The following is a 13875-nucleotide window of genomic DNA, read 5'->3' as shown; positions in this document are numbered from 1 at the left end:
AAGTGGGTTTTCATTTCCCTGTTGCAGGCAGTGTGTTTGTAGCTCTGCTCAGAGGCAGAGCAGAGCAGTGTGGGGCAGCTGGCGTCCTTCTGCTGGCGCCGGGCCACGGCACATCAGCCTTGTTGTTGATGTAGAAGAAAAGGATGCAGCAGGGTCGTGGCTCATTTTTTTTCATTTTCTTCTCTCTCTGGAGCTTTAGACAAGTGTTCTGACATTTTCCAGCCACAAGCTGTTTTTCAAAACTTGTTTGTCTGTGAAAATCTGTGCTGCTCAGCACAACCAAGGCAGCGTGTGCTGCATCCCAGCTCTGTGCAGTGTTTGGGGCTGTGCTGAAAGTGAAACCTGTGTTTTGAAAGGTTTCCTGCAGTGAGGCCAGAGCTGTGTGAGCTCTTCCCCTTCCACGTCCTGCTCTTTGTAAGGAGAAACCTCGAAAGTTCCTTGCCCTGATTTTTTTTTTTAATCTCTCTTTTTTTAGAGAAAGGTTTTGTGGTGTTAAAGTCAGTGAACCCACACTGGCCAATTTATTGCCAGCATTCAGGAGGAATAAACCAGCCAGGCCTGCTCAGAGAGGCACGTGCAAATAAAAATTGGCATGAAAGAGCCTGTATCTTTTCTTTTCCAGCCCAAATAATCCAAGGCCCCCATCCCACCTGTATTTGCCTGTCTCTCCAGAATGATTTGAACCTTCAGCACTAGGTTGGTTATGATCATCTCTTCTCCTTTGCAATTTCAGACTGGTTTAGAATTAATCTGGTGTTTTTACAAGTTGGGCCTGGTTCTGGCAGTGAACCTGGAGACTCTCCAAATTTTGTGGGTCTGGAGCACTGGCTCTAGCCAGAGATGTGATGTAAGTGCCTGTTTAGCACAGGCCTGTATCACTGCTGGAGTGCCCCACTGGTGACTGTCCCAGCGCCGGCTCTTCCCAGCCCTTCCGGAAGCACAGAAAATGCCACAAGCAGAGATAACAGGGATGCATTTGGGGTGATCCAGCCTGTTTACCCTGAATCTGTTTAAGCTTTTCAACAGAATTGTCTCCAGCCTGGACTTCCTGAATTTCAGTGGGTGTTTGCAGAACTCGAGGAGCTGTCGGTTGAAAAACAAACCCGAGGGCACCGCTCCAGCTCCTTTTCCTCATTTTCCTCGTTGGGAACAAAGCTGTTCCACTGCAGCTCTGCTTTCCCTCTGAGAGGATGGAAAGTGTGCCTTCACACACTGGCAGCCCAGGCCCAGAGATAAGTGCTGTGCTCAGGAAGGGCTGTCACCCACCCAGCTGGGAGTTATCCCTGCGAGACGGGACCGAGCCCTCCCCGGGGTTACACCTCGGAGGGAGGTGGCCAGAACTCCTCTCTGCTTGGGAAAAGAGCTGTTTGAGGAGGCTGGTGGGCACTGTGGGGAGGAAAATGCTGGTTAAGTGGGCTGACTAGACCTGGTCTGGGGAGTAAAGAGGGGTTTGATCTGTGTTGGAGACCATCGGAAAGTCCTGGAATGATCTGAGGGATACTAGAGGGATGCTTGGCTCACAGTTGGCCTGAGAAGCTGAAGGAATGAAAAAGCTCCTTGTGGTCTTGATTGCTGCTAAATATGCACAAATAGAGCATGGGAGAAGTGGTTTTTACTGGTTCCTGCACAGCTGTGTGCCCAGTGTGCCTGTGATTCCACTGGCTCTTCCTTGGGCAAATTTTGTGGTTTCTCTTGAGGTGAGCAGTGGGTCAGTTCAGGGGGGGCATTTGCTGCATTTTATATTGGGCCTGATACTCTTTGCATTTTGTAGGTCCTAACAAAATAGCAACCAGCCCTTCAACCAAAGCAATGGGTCAGTTCAGGGGGGTATTGGCTGGGCATTGTGTATTGGGCCTGACACACTTTGCATTTTGTATGTCCCAACAAAATAGCAACCAGCTCTTCAACTATCCCAGGACTGTTGGCTTTAAAATTTTAGACCGTCTCCACTTCCATTTGAGAATGCTTGATTTTACTTCTTAATTCTTCACCCCAGATATTCCTGTGTATTAGTAAACATCCTCTGAGCTTTGGTTTTTTGGGTTTCCAACAGAAAAGTACTGGGGTGCTACCATGGGAACCCCTGAAGGTGGACAGGCATCAGACACTTGCCATATTGGCCTCTGATAATAGTGCCTTGCTCCCAAGAGTTCAGAACAATTTTCAGCTTCATTAATTAATATTATTAAAACTGACAGTTATAGAGGTGAGTGTCCTCTTGCTTACAGAAGAACTTATTTTTTGGCAACCACATTCCTCAGCAATATGGAGTGTCTCCAAAGGCTGTGAATCCACCAGGCAGCTTGGCCTAAATAAACCAGATGCTTTACAGAGTGAGGAGAACTCTCCCTGAGAACTCCTGTCAGCTTTGGGTCTGTGGGTCAGTCCAGGATGCACTTTGGGAGCTCACCATTCTCTGCTTTTTATTTCAGCAGCGAAATGTCAGGATCAAGTTTGAATATGAAGGAGAGAAAAGGTAGGTACCTACTCCAGTCCCCTGTGAACACAGGGAAAAATTACCTTTTCCACCCAGCACTGTCCTGCTAACTTCAGCCAGCTGCAGCTGAGCTCACAGCAGGATTCATTCTCCTAAAATCAGCTGCACTTTTATAAGCAAGAACCCTGCCGCATCATCCCATTTGCCACAAGAAGCTCCTGGGATTTGCAGGCAGGCAAAATGGTTCCAAGCTGGAAGTCATTAAATGCCTCTTTTACCAGGGACATTGGGTGCACACTTGGATCCTTTTCTCTTGTTAATTCTTGAGCCCTGCTGAACCACAGAGGAGCTGGAACTCTACAGAAATGTGTCCTTTGATTAGCAGTCCATGACACTTACTTAAGATAACCAGATTTTGGGCATGGGTCCCATAAAAATAGGGCTGGGAGTTAAAGCTTGTCCGCCCTTCCCTGCTTGACATTTTCATGGAATCACCTCTGCTTGGTGACTGGGACAGGGCAGGACACAGGCTGATGGTCCAAGGTGCATGTTAAAGCCAAAGAAAATTGAAGTAATGTTATTTTAGGGCTAGACTGTACCTGCTGTGAGTACCTATAGAAGTGCTGTGTGTGATGGTACAGGAGAGTAATAGGATGAGTCCCCACTTCCTATTTAGAGCTTCTTGCTGAAAACAGGTGATAAATCACTGACCATTGCCTGATCTGGGTTTTCTCCAGTGGAAGCTGCTGGACTTCCTTTTTTTCCACCTGTACTCACATTGGAGGGAGGAGCAAAGGGAGCTGCACAAAGATTTTTGGTAGATATTCTTGCAGAGTTGTCAGGTCTCCTCTTGGGCACAGCAGAGGAGCAGCATTTCTGTGAGTGTAAAGGCAAGGAGCAGTCTTCATGCTTTGTGATGGAACACAAGTCCTTTCTTCTGTTGTCAGTCAAACCCCAAATTCCAGTATGCTTCTGCTAAACTGAGTGTTGTATTTGTTTGTCTGTACAGGATTATCCAGTTTCCAAGACCAGTCAGATTCAAGGAGGTGGTGCAGAAGGTCACAGATGCTTTTGGGCAGACGATGGACTTGGTCTGTGTGAACAATGAGGTACTCTTCTCCTTCTTGCTTTTGGGGTGCCTGCTGCCAGCTTCAGAATTGAGCAGTGGTTTGTTCTGAAGGCCCTGATTTTGTGTTTTACTTGGATGTGAAGAAAAATAACCTTATTTATGGTTCCTAGCTAATGAGTGCACAAGAGCTGTTGTCTGAACACAGCTCAGATGCATTCTCAGCCTTCAAGGCAGGATTTTCCTTTGTCAAAGTGATTCCAAGTGAGGAACATTGTCTTTCCCCCTCGCTCCATCAGGGATGTGCAGCCTCCCCACCTGGGGGCAGTTGCAGGAGCGTGAAGTGCAGAGCAGGAGGGACAGTGCTGCTCACAGTGTTCTTTTCTCCAGCCCTGATTTGTCTCACCCAAACCCCCAGCACGACGAGCACGTTCTTGTGGCTGGGTCTGCACTGAAATGTGCATCACTGAGCGTTCCTCCAGCAGCCCCTGTGGCCACATGAAAGCAGCCAAGAAACCCTCCCTGTGCAAGCCTTGCATTTTAAGGCTAGGAGGGCTTTCTCCTCCATCATTCATCACATAAGCCTCTGTGTTTTCCCCACTTTTGAGCCCAGCAGTGTGTGTGGAAGGAGGGTCCTGCTGAGGGCTGTTAGCAGAAGGGGGAAATCCTTGGCATCTCTTTTGGTGTGCTCAGTGTTTTCCTGTGAGGCATCTGCCTCAGGGTGGGTTTGGCTTTGGGAGGGAGGAGAGGGCCAAATGGCAGAGATGGGCTTTTAAACACATATCCTTTTAGATCTGCCCTGGCAGCTCGCTTGTTCAAGTATTAATTGCAGATGAGCCTTTGATTCAACTATGAATGGAGAGAGAGGTCTTGAAGAGACCTTTCTTCTTTTTTTCCCCCCCATTTATTATTTTCTCCCTTCTGTTTCAATAGAGATTTGCTCCACAAAGAAAATTCCTATTCTTTTACAATAGGTACCTCATGATACCAAAGTGTCCACTGGGTTTTGCCTTTGAATGCAGTCAGGTTTCTAATCTTGGGCATTCTTTGACAGCCTCCTGGGAAAAGCCTGCCGTTGAATTCTCCAGGAATGACTCATTTCAATCCAGGTTTCTTCCCACTGGAAGAAACAGTTTCTTTCCAATAACAGCAAACAGAAGCTTAAATAATGCATTTTATCCCATGTTAGAGACCTTCTTTCTGGGCATGTGCACATCACATTGCAGGGCTATGAGCAGGCCTTTGGGTACTCCTGATTCCTTAGGGCAGTGCTTTGTTTTCCTACACTTAAAAGTTCCACCTCATGAGAACCCACAGCTTTGGGAAGATGTGTGAGGAGCAGTAACTCAGGGTTGTTGTTCTGGAAACACAATAAACCAGGGAACATCCCACAAATGAAAGTCTTTTTCCTTTGAGGGCATAGCCTACGTGCACATGTGGTGACACCCCAGTGTCTGGCTCCTGGGTCAGGGTTTTGGGTGTCATGACTGCAGGTTTCAGAGGGAACATGACCACAGACTCATTGCAGTTAAATATTTCACCTTGCCTTTATGCTCCAGAGGAACTGGGCAGTAATTCTTTGCTGCCATCAGACCCCTCTCTTGCAGTGGCACCTTGTAGAGCAAATTCAGACTGAGGTCAGCAGGCTCCTGCAGAATCTCAGTGAGTGGCAATCCCTGTCCTGGGGGAGGAGGTGTCCTGGGGCCAGGCTCAGTGGGATGAGCATGCCAGCTGGGTGGAGCAGGGGCACACATGAATCACATCCTGGTGGGACCATGGAATCAGCAGCCTGGGGCTGCTGCAGATAACAGCAGGGCCTGGCCATGGGTGTCCCCCATGGGGCATGGCTGTGTCAGTTCTAGGCTGGGCTCATCTTTCTGAGGAGTGGGACAGCAAAGCCTGGCCTGGCCAGGGGCAGCACAGACACAGCTTGTGGTGTGGCCTTGGGCAGAAGTTCACTGAACAATGTGCCACCTCTTCTCTTCTGACCTCCAAGGCTGCCCCTCAGCATCATTCTGGGAGCTTAGGGGGAGTTAAAGCCTGGGGAAATGGCAGAGGCACCATTATGGGGGGAGGGAGCAGATAAAAGCATATTTAACAAACATTTGTCGAGAATTGTTGGTGCCAGTTGGTCCTGCATTGGGCAGGAAGATGAACTAATTGACCTCTCAGATTTTTCCCCAACCCTGTTTCCTACAATTCTTTGGTTTTCTGTGGTGTCTTACAGAGTGAGGTCTGACAGTGCTGCTGTAGTTGGTGAAACCTCAGCCTTTGCCCTCACTTTTTCATCCTGCACTGGAGGGACCATCAATTCCCTCACTAAAACATCAGGCTCCAGGGGAGGATATTATTTAAAAGCAAGAAAAAAAATCCAATAAGCTCTGTTTGTGCAACTTTTATGTAGGTAAACTTTGCTGTTAATCACAGCTACTCAGTCTTTAGATCAAATAAACCCAATTTCTGGAAATCCACCCTGGCAGTTACTTCCATGGTCTGCATGAGTTCTGTTTTGAGTTTCATGCCCAGCAGATACCTGTTCCTGATATCCACATGTGCCACAGTCTGGAAGCCAAATGGAGCAGAATTTTCTTGCCATATGTGGGTAATAGGTAAAGCCAAGCTAAATACTGGCTGCAGTCCCTTTTACAAGAGGGCAATTTCTCCCTGTTGTTTTTGGCTCCTCTGAAGGAGGCATGCAAACATGTTCATGTTCTAATGTTGGAGGGAGATGCAGTGACCTACAGAACATTCTGTTCAGAGCAGCAGCGGGGGGATTGCTCTGAACACTTGTGAGGAGCTCAGGGAAGGGATGGGTGAGCAGTGGGGCTGAGCTGAGAGTTCAGAGTCAAATTCTGCTTGGTGGTGAAACAAGGGAGAGCAGCTCTCCACCATTCTCAGCTCTGTCTGGGGGTGTGTAGAGGAGGAGCCTGGTCTGCCTGAGGCAGAGCCTTTGTGAACCTCAGGAGGGTTGAGCAGTGCCCCAAGGCAATCTGTCCACCTCTGCTGCTTAAGGGAGCAGGCTGAGCACTGCACTTAGGAGACATTCTCAGTACCATCTTTGATATCTGTGGGGAATGCAGGTTGTTCATTTAAATCTGAGTGAAGGATGAGAAGAAATCACAGGATCACAGAATGGGTCAGCCTGGAAGGCACCACAGAGGGTCACGTGGTCCAATCTCCCTTATTAAGCAGGGACAAGAAGAGAGAGAAGCACAGGATTGTGTCCAGATGGTTCTGGAATACCCCCAGAGAGGGAGACTTCACAGCCTCTCTGGGCAATCTGTTCAGGGCTCTGTCACTGCACAGAAAGAAATTCTGCCTCATGTCCAGGGGGAACTTCCTGGGATCATTCCTGCCCATTCCTCCTGTGCCATTGCTGGGCTGGTCCCTGCTCCAAGCCCTCCCTGCAGACAGGCACAGACAGGGATGGGGACCCCTCTCAGCATCTCCTCTTGAGCCTGAACAGCTCCAGCTCCTTCAGCCTTCCCTCATAAGAGAGATGCTCCAATCTCTTCATCTTCCTGCAGCCTCAGCTGGCCCAGCTGCAGGAGCTCCCTGTCTCTCTGGAGTCCAGAGCTGGGCACTGCACTCCAGATGTGCCTCCCAGGGCTGGGAGAGGGGCAGGATCCCTTCCCTGGCCTGCTGCAAGGGCTCCTCCCAGTGCACCCCAGGATCTCTGGGGTTGTTGGCCACAGGAGCTCACAATCTGAGCTGTACCCCAGGATATCCCCGGGGTTGTTGGCCACAGGAGCTCACAATCTGAACTGTACCCCAGGATATCTCTGATGTTCTTGGCCACAGGAGCTCACAGTCTGAGCTGTACCCCAGATATCTCTGGGGTTCCTGGCCCCAAGGCCATGAGCTCACAGTCTGAGCTGTATTTGCCTGCAGGCCACCAGCCAAACCCTTGGCAACACCCTGGGATCAAACAGCCTGTCCCATTTGGCTGGTGAGTGTCACCTTGTGTGGCAGCTGCTCTGAGGTGGGTTTGCTGTGGCTGGCTGGTGGCAGGAGCTCTGGTCACCCAGAGGGCTGAGCCACCTTTCAGGAGTTCTGGGAAGCTGTGGCTCCCAGTGAGAGCCTGCTGGGAGCTGTGGCTGCTCGGTGCCTTTGGTCAGTGCAGTTACAGTGTACTTTGGCACAGGCATGAGAATAACATGTGCTGTGCTGGATCCAGTGCCCCAGGCAACCTGCAGAGGCTGAGGCCTGTTTGCTGTGAGATTAGGCAGAATATCCTGGAATGAGGGGCAAGAAGTTGTGCTTTTAATCTTAGCCCAGGGCAGCAGAAGGCCACAGAGCTCCTCTGAAGTGCAGCTGTGTTGGGTGTTGGAGGCTTTGCAGGCTGTCTGCAGGACATGGTACACCACACAGCAAGGTGGGGAGGGTCACATTCCCCGTGGAGGTATGAGGGCCATACTCTGCCATTTCCCAGGAAAACATCAGCACTTTTTGCTGCCTGACAGACACAGCACTGTGTAGTTCTCTGTTCTTTCAAAGAGCAGAAGCTGAATTTGTTCTGGGAGTGAAAGAAGTGGTTCTTGGATGGAGAGCAATGCACACCTTTCACATCAAAAGGGAAAAGGCTTTTATTTGTGGGATGTTCCCTGGTTTCACCTGATGGCCAGACACTAGGGAGCTGTGTCAATGTGCAGGAACACAGGCTGCAGCAGTGGGGAAGGGCACAAAGCATCTGCCAGTGTAAATCCTTGGGTGCAACTCACTGGTGTCTTGGAGCACCACTGCATGAGCATCAGCTCAGCAAGAACCTGTGGGGTTATTTTGGGGCTGGGCAGCAGCAGATCCTTTCTGCAGAATTAGAATTGGACCATCAGCCCAGCAATAATGTGTGGGGTTGTTTTGGGCCTGGGTAGCAGCAGATCCTTTCTGCAGAATTAGAATTAGACCATCAGCCCATCAAGAACCTGTGGGGTTGTTTTGGGGCTGGGCAGCAGCAGGTCCTGCTGCAGAATCAGAGCAGCCCCAGAGCAGCAGGCAGCAAGCCCAAGGTTTCATCCCAGCCCTCTCCTTTTCCCACACTGGATTGCTGGTGTGACCTTTAAGCTTTCTCCTTGCAGATGTTGTTTGTTGTGAGTTTTTTTCTGCATCTGTTCCTTGGTAAATGAGGTATTGGAAGAAAATATTAGAGCTCAGCAAGCTGGAGGGCAGGGGGGCCCCATTTTCCATCACTTCCTTGGGTTCCTCCCTCATCCCCTGATTCCCAGGCTGCCCCCTTCTGTTTACCCAAAAGTGTGACATTGCCATCCTCTGGTGTTTGTTTAATCCCTTCCAGCTCCTGATGCCACTGAAATCCCAGGAAGATTTGGACAAAGCCATGGAACAGTTGGAGCTGAGCCCTTCCCTGAAGAGCCTGCGGATCCTTGTGAGCGCTCCAAAGAAAGCGAACGTGAGCCCTTCACCTTCTCTGCTTCTTTGTGTGCAGCCTGAGATGCCTTGTTATTGTGCTGGGGAGTGGAGAGGAGTCTCCTGATGGTGCAGAGCAGAGGGCAGGCTGGTTATGAGAAGGGTCAGCCCTGCTCTGGCTCCGCTGCTCAGAAATGTTCCTGTGATAGCAGCCCAGAGGCTGAGCTCAGCTCCCTCTGTGTCCTGTGAAGGGTTAAACACCAGGCTGACCCTCAAAGCTGAGAGGAATCCTAGTGCTTCATTTCTTTCTAGAGATGCTGCCACCATTCCTTTTCCCTCTCCTCTGTGTTCAGGGTGATGCCCTGGCCCTTGCCATGCTGGGTTGGCAGCGTGGGGAATGTTCCCTCCTCGTGCTGCAGCCATGCTAAAAGCTGGGAGAGCAAACTGGAGAATCCTTCAGTCTCATGCAGAACTGTCTGGGTTTTTTCCATCTTTATTTACTTATAAGTTTTTTCCTGAGCTCAGTGGTTTTGCAGTTAAGCCTGTTAGCCTGACCTTGCTTGCACAGAGTGTCTTGCCAAAGCACATGTCGTGCTGCCCCAAGCACAGGCTGTAGAGCAAGGGATTTGTAGATGTTGCAACTCTTGTTTCTTCTTTGTATTTCCTAGAAGTACTGGAGAGATTGAGAGTCTTGAAACTCAGTTATCCCCATTCTTGTGTGGGTACTCACAGCCCTTGGAGCTTCTCCACTCCTTTTGGGAGGCTTGGGAAGTGCAGGGAGCAGAGGGAAACTAAGGAAACCCGGGGGAAACTGAGCCTTGAGTTGGGGTTTCCTAAACCCTGGATGGAAATGGGGCAGTCTGTGGGAGCACAGCAATACTGCAAGGGAGCAGAGGAGCCAGGTGAATCCCTGCCTGCCCTTGGGAGCAGGTCCTGCAGCATGTGGCCATGCTCGTGTATGTGAGAGTACACAGTTCTGAGGTCATGCATGAAATTATCATAAAATTACAGTTCACTGTAAAGTGTTTTCTTAGGATCTTAGTAAAACCTGGCCACTACCAGGTTACCAGCTGGATATGCATTTCTTTGCTCTTCTCTTACCGTTTTTCCTGACCTTCCCCTCTCTGTTCCTCTGCCCTGGTGCAGAGGAACCTCTGCAGTGCCTCAGCTGCCACTGGAGTCTAGGCAGGAAGCAGGAGAGGTGCTGATTTTGGGATTGCAATGTTTTTCAGTCCAGTGATCAGTCTCTGTACCTATCTGGAGATAATGGAGTACAGGTATTTTATGTCAAATATCTGTATTTGCCATTATCTGAGAGCCTAATCTTACTAGACTGTTTTATTAGCAGATGTGAATTGTTTGTGAATGGTTTTTGGATCACTCTAGATTACGTGCATGTCTTCTTTCTTTCCCTTTTATTTTTTTTTCATAGTTCTTGGGTAATAGGGTCACAGGGAGCCAAATACAGGGTTTCACATGGTGTGTCCACAGAGCTCTGGCCAATTCTGATCATTCCCTTTGTCTGATCACCAGCTCCTGCAGCCCAACAACAGCAAGCAGCATGAGATGAGGATCTCCAGATCCATGGGAGATATCATGGGATCCCTGTACAAAGACTCGGAGAGGACACGCAAATATTCCACAGGTCAGTGAGACACAAAGAGCACTCCCTGGGGAGCTCTGTGCTGCTTCAGCCTGGCCACCACCCTCTCCCTCTTTCTTTGTCACAACCCCAGCCTGGATGGCCACCCTGATGTCCCCCAGAGTGACCCAGTGCTCGTCCTCAGACTGAGGAAGAGAGGCTCTGCAGGCTGTGCTGAACAGAGTCACTCTGAGCACACAAGTGGGGAGAATGGGGGACCTGGGCTGTCATTTGGGGGTGGGAAATGCAGTGATAAAAATTTACAGTCAGTTTGATTCCACTGAGGTTTATCTCTTGATGAGGTTTATCTGTTGTTCTCTGAGTTTCTGTCCCCTTCCTCAGGCTCCTTAGCTCCTGGGCTGGACCAGCTCCACCACATAAAGACCAAATAATTTCTGTGTGCCACCAGTGTGTTCTTGTGGGTGCAATGACATCTGTGGGAGCTGTTTCTGGGGTTTCTCAGGGACATGTGTGTAGTGGTGACAGTCCAGAGGAAGGGGAGCATCCCTTTCCTTCAGAGGTGCTGGAAGCAGCCCCTGAAACCAGGCAAACACCTGATCTGCTCTTGCATCCCTACAGGGACTGGAGTTTGTTTGTAGCCTTGTGTGGTTTTCTATTTGGTTTTCTGGGCTTGAGTTTATGCTTCTTTGCTTTCTAAAATCCTCTGAGCTTTTTGAAATCCTGTTGGTCAGCTGTCTGTAGGAGCTTTTGTGTGAAGAACCTTGGAGGATTTTGTAGAGAGCAGGGCACCCTGTGCAGAGCTGGTAAAGCAGTATGTAGGACTGGATAGCAGGAGCAGAATTATTCATATTCCAGCCTGCAGGCAGGATAAATGACTTTTTCATACAGTGAATGTTCTCTGCTGTGTCTCTGGGTGCAGGTTATAGGGGAATTTCTACAGATCTTCATCATTTTCATGCAAGTTCTTGCCAGCCTTGAATAAAGTGGGGCCCTCCTTCAGAAATACACATGGAGAAATACTTCATCCTCTAAAGATCCTCTGTACTTATATGGCAGTAAACAGTTCCAAACTCTTCTCTGTGCAAGAAATGAGTGTTTTTCTCCAAGGACTCCCCCCTTCTCTGTTTCATAGCCTGTGCTGATAACAAATCCTGTGATTTGCTGCACCTCAGACAAGATGTATAGAAAATGTTCCTCTAGGGTAGGTCCAGCATAGCCCTTGTGCAGCCATGCCCAGCTCTCAGTGATGCCAGGGCTGGGTGGCACATGTGCAAGGGTTCTTCTTGAGCTTGGTGTTTGGATATACCAGGCTTGTCTTTTTCTATTGATTTGGAGGTTTTTTCCTACCTCACGTGGTTTTTGAGAGTTTGGCAGAGTCACTGGATGAAATGCACACATAAAGCACAGAGTCTCAGCAGAAAATGCTTGAGCAAAACCTTTCTGCTGCCTTTTTTTTATTTTTTGGTGCATGTTAGGCTGTTAATGAGCAAAGAGCTGTGGCACTGGGAGCTGTCACTGACACATGTGTGAGCTGAGCATGATGGGCAGGGTTGATTCCATGTGTAGCTGTGCTAGTGGAAAGATGAATTCTTGCAAAGTTAAGCCTTTCCTACCAACTTTTATTTCCATGCTTTGGCCTGTCCTTCCTGTTTTGGGGCTGCTGGTTCCTGACCAGCTCTGCACCACTGACTGTGAGGTGTCACTGTCTCAAGTGCCCTGAGCCAAGGCAAGGCAGACAAAGGGTGAGATTTCAGCTCTGCAAGGGTGAGAGCCTGAGGTACAAATGGATTTTGAGGGAATGCTTGAAGAGCAGAGTGGAGGGATGGACACAATGTGCTGCTTTATTCAGGGTAGTAGCTGTGGCATGCAGAGTGTGCTAATACTGGGATTTTCAGGAGCCGATGTGCCAAACTCTGAGTCCTTGGTACTTTTATATGGTCAGGTGGCAAAAGTAACCAGCCCAAGCATCAGCCATACCTGTTTCTTTTTCCATGTAAGCCATCAGTGTTGCCAGGAGGTTTCAGCAAGCCCTCAGCATGACAACAGAAGGTTGTTGTCTCTCTTTATCTTTCTAACTCCTCTCTTTTGGTTATCTGGGGTCTGTAGGAAGCTGCTGCAGCTCTGCTTGGGGGGTGCTCACAGTCCAGCAGATGCATTTTTGACCTCCTGAGTCAGAGCTGGGCAATCCAGCAGCTGGGCAGAAACTCCAGCAAGCTGAAAGGGAGAGCAGCATCTCAAATGGAGCATAAAACCCAGCATCAGGGAACAGACAGACAGACAGACATGATGCTGTGTTTTGTTTTCCTGCAGTGGGGATTTCACTGAACTTGGTGCATAGTCAAAAGGCATCCTAAGAGGCTGGGAATTCTGCAGGAGAAACTTCTTCCCTTGCAGTCACAAGGCATTTCACAGTGTTTTCCTTCTGCTGTCATCAAAGTGGTTGCTATCAAAAGAGGATCTTAATTCAGATCAGCTTTTCTCTTAAAACCACATTTAAAAGGAGATTTAAAGTGGCTTTATACTAAAAGGTAGTTCAGGGTCATGTTCTCTGTGTTTCTGAGATGTCTCATGTTTTTCTGCTGACTCTGCCATGTAAACAGCAGCGGAAAGTAATAAAGCTGTATGTAATTGGCACAAGCACATTGGAAGGGAGGTAAATGTTCTGGCGAAGATTTAGCTATTTTTGCTTCTGCTGGGCAGAAAATGTCTTCATGCCATGTCCCTGAAAAACCTTATGCAAAGTCAATATTTTCTTTCTTTCTTTTTTTTTTTCCCCATAAACTTTTTCAGTGGAAATCCCCTTCCAGTTTTTTGGTGGCCAGCAAAAGTCCAAGGGAACTTGGACTGGAAAAAGAAAACTTTTGGGGTTCTGGATTTTCAGATAACTGAGGATTGTTTTTATTTGCTTTGAAGAAATACATGTTTCAGAACATTATCCAAAAATTATTTAACAGCCCTATTCCAGCATCACCATCTCAATAGAAACTTTTACTAGAAGCTTTATTTTACTGTTTTTTTTCATGGAAAACCAGGCTGCTGAGCCATGGTTTCATGTGCCTGCCAGCTCTCTCCAGACCAGGAGCATTGCAGGAGTTAGGATGGATGAAACCTGCTCTGTTTTGAGAAGAGGAAGAAAATTTATCTATGTGCATCATGCCAGCTGCTTTAGAGCTAGAAAATAGGTTCTGTCTTGCTTATTAGTTTAAAAGTACCCTAAATTTGCTTCAAATCAAAATGTAGAAATCCATGCTCAGAAGGATCAGCAAGGAGAGGAGAGAGGCTTGCAGGGAAAAGAAGAAAGAAAGGAAGATTTAATCCATCTGCTCACAACTCCCCTTGACAGGACCAGAGAGAGGAATTTCCAGCAGGTTTCTCTCTTTCTGCTGTCCTGAGCGTGGTGTTTCTGCC

General features: G+C 48.6%; 1 protein-coding gene across 4 annotated transcripts in view; it reads left to right on the top strand.

Annotated features, from left to right (window-relative positions):
- The window catches only part of LOC135443550 (mitogen-activated protein kinase kinase kinase 3-like), an 83188-nt gene that overhangs the window by 46213 nt on the left and 23100 nt on the right, over positions 1–13875 (top strand). For 3 of the 4 annotated variants that reach the window (XM_064703838.1, XM_064703839.1, XM_064703841.1), the window contains 4 exons: positions 2433–2476; positions 3447–3546; positions 8794–8907; positions 10398–10509. In XM_064703838.1, the coding sequence (XP_064559908.1) occupies positions 2433–2476; positions 3447–3546; positions 8794–8907; positions 10398–10509 (370 nt within the window). The remainder of the gene's footprint in view (positions 1–2432; positions 2477–3446; positions 3547–8793; positions 8908–10397; positions 10510–13875) is intronic. The other variant, XM_064703840.1, reaches the window with a different exon arrangement.

Source organism: Zonotrichia leucophrys, chromosome 2, assembly GCF_028769735.1.
Source record: "Zonotrichia leucophrys gambelii isolate GWCS_2022_RI chromosome 2, RI_Zleu_2.0, whole genome shotgun sequence".
In the NCBI taxonomy this organism is placed as follows: Eukaryota; Metazoa; Chordata; class Aves; order Passeriformes; family Passerellidae; genus Zonotrichia; species Zonotrichia leucophrys.
The sequence above is the reverse complement of the archived record's forward strand: the minus strand, read 5'-3'. Positions and strand labels throughout refer to the sequence as shown.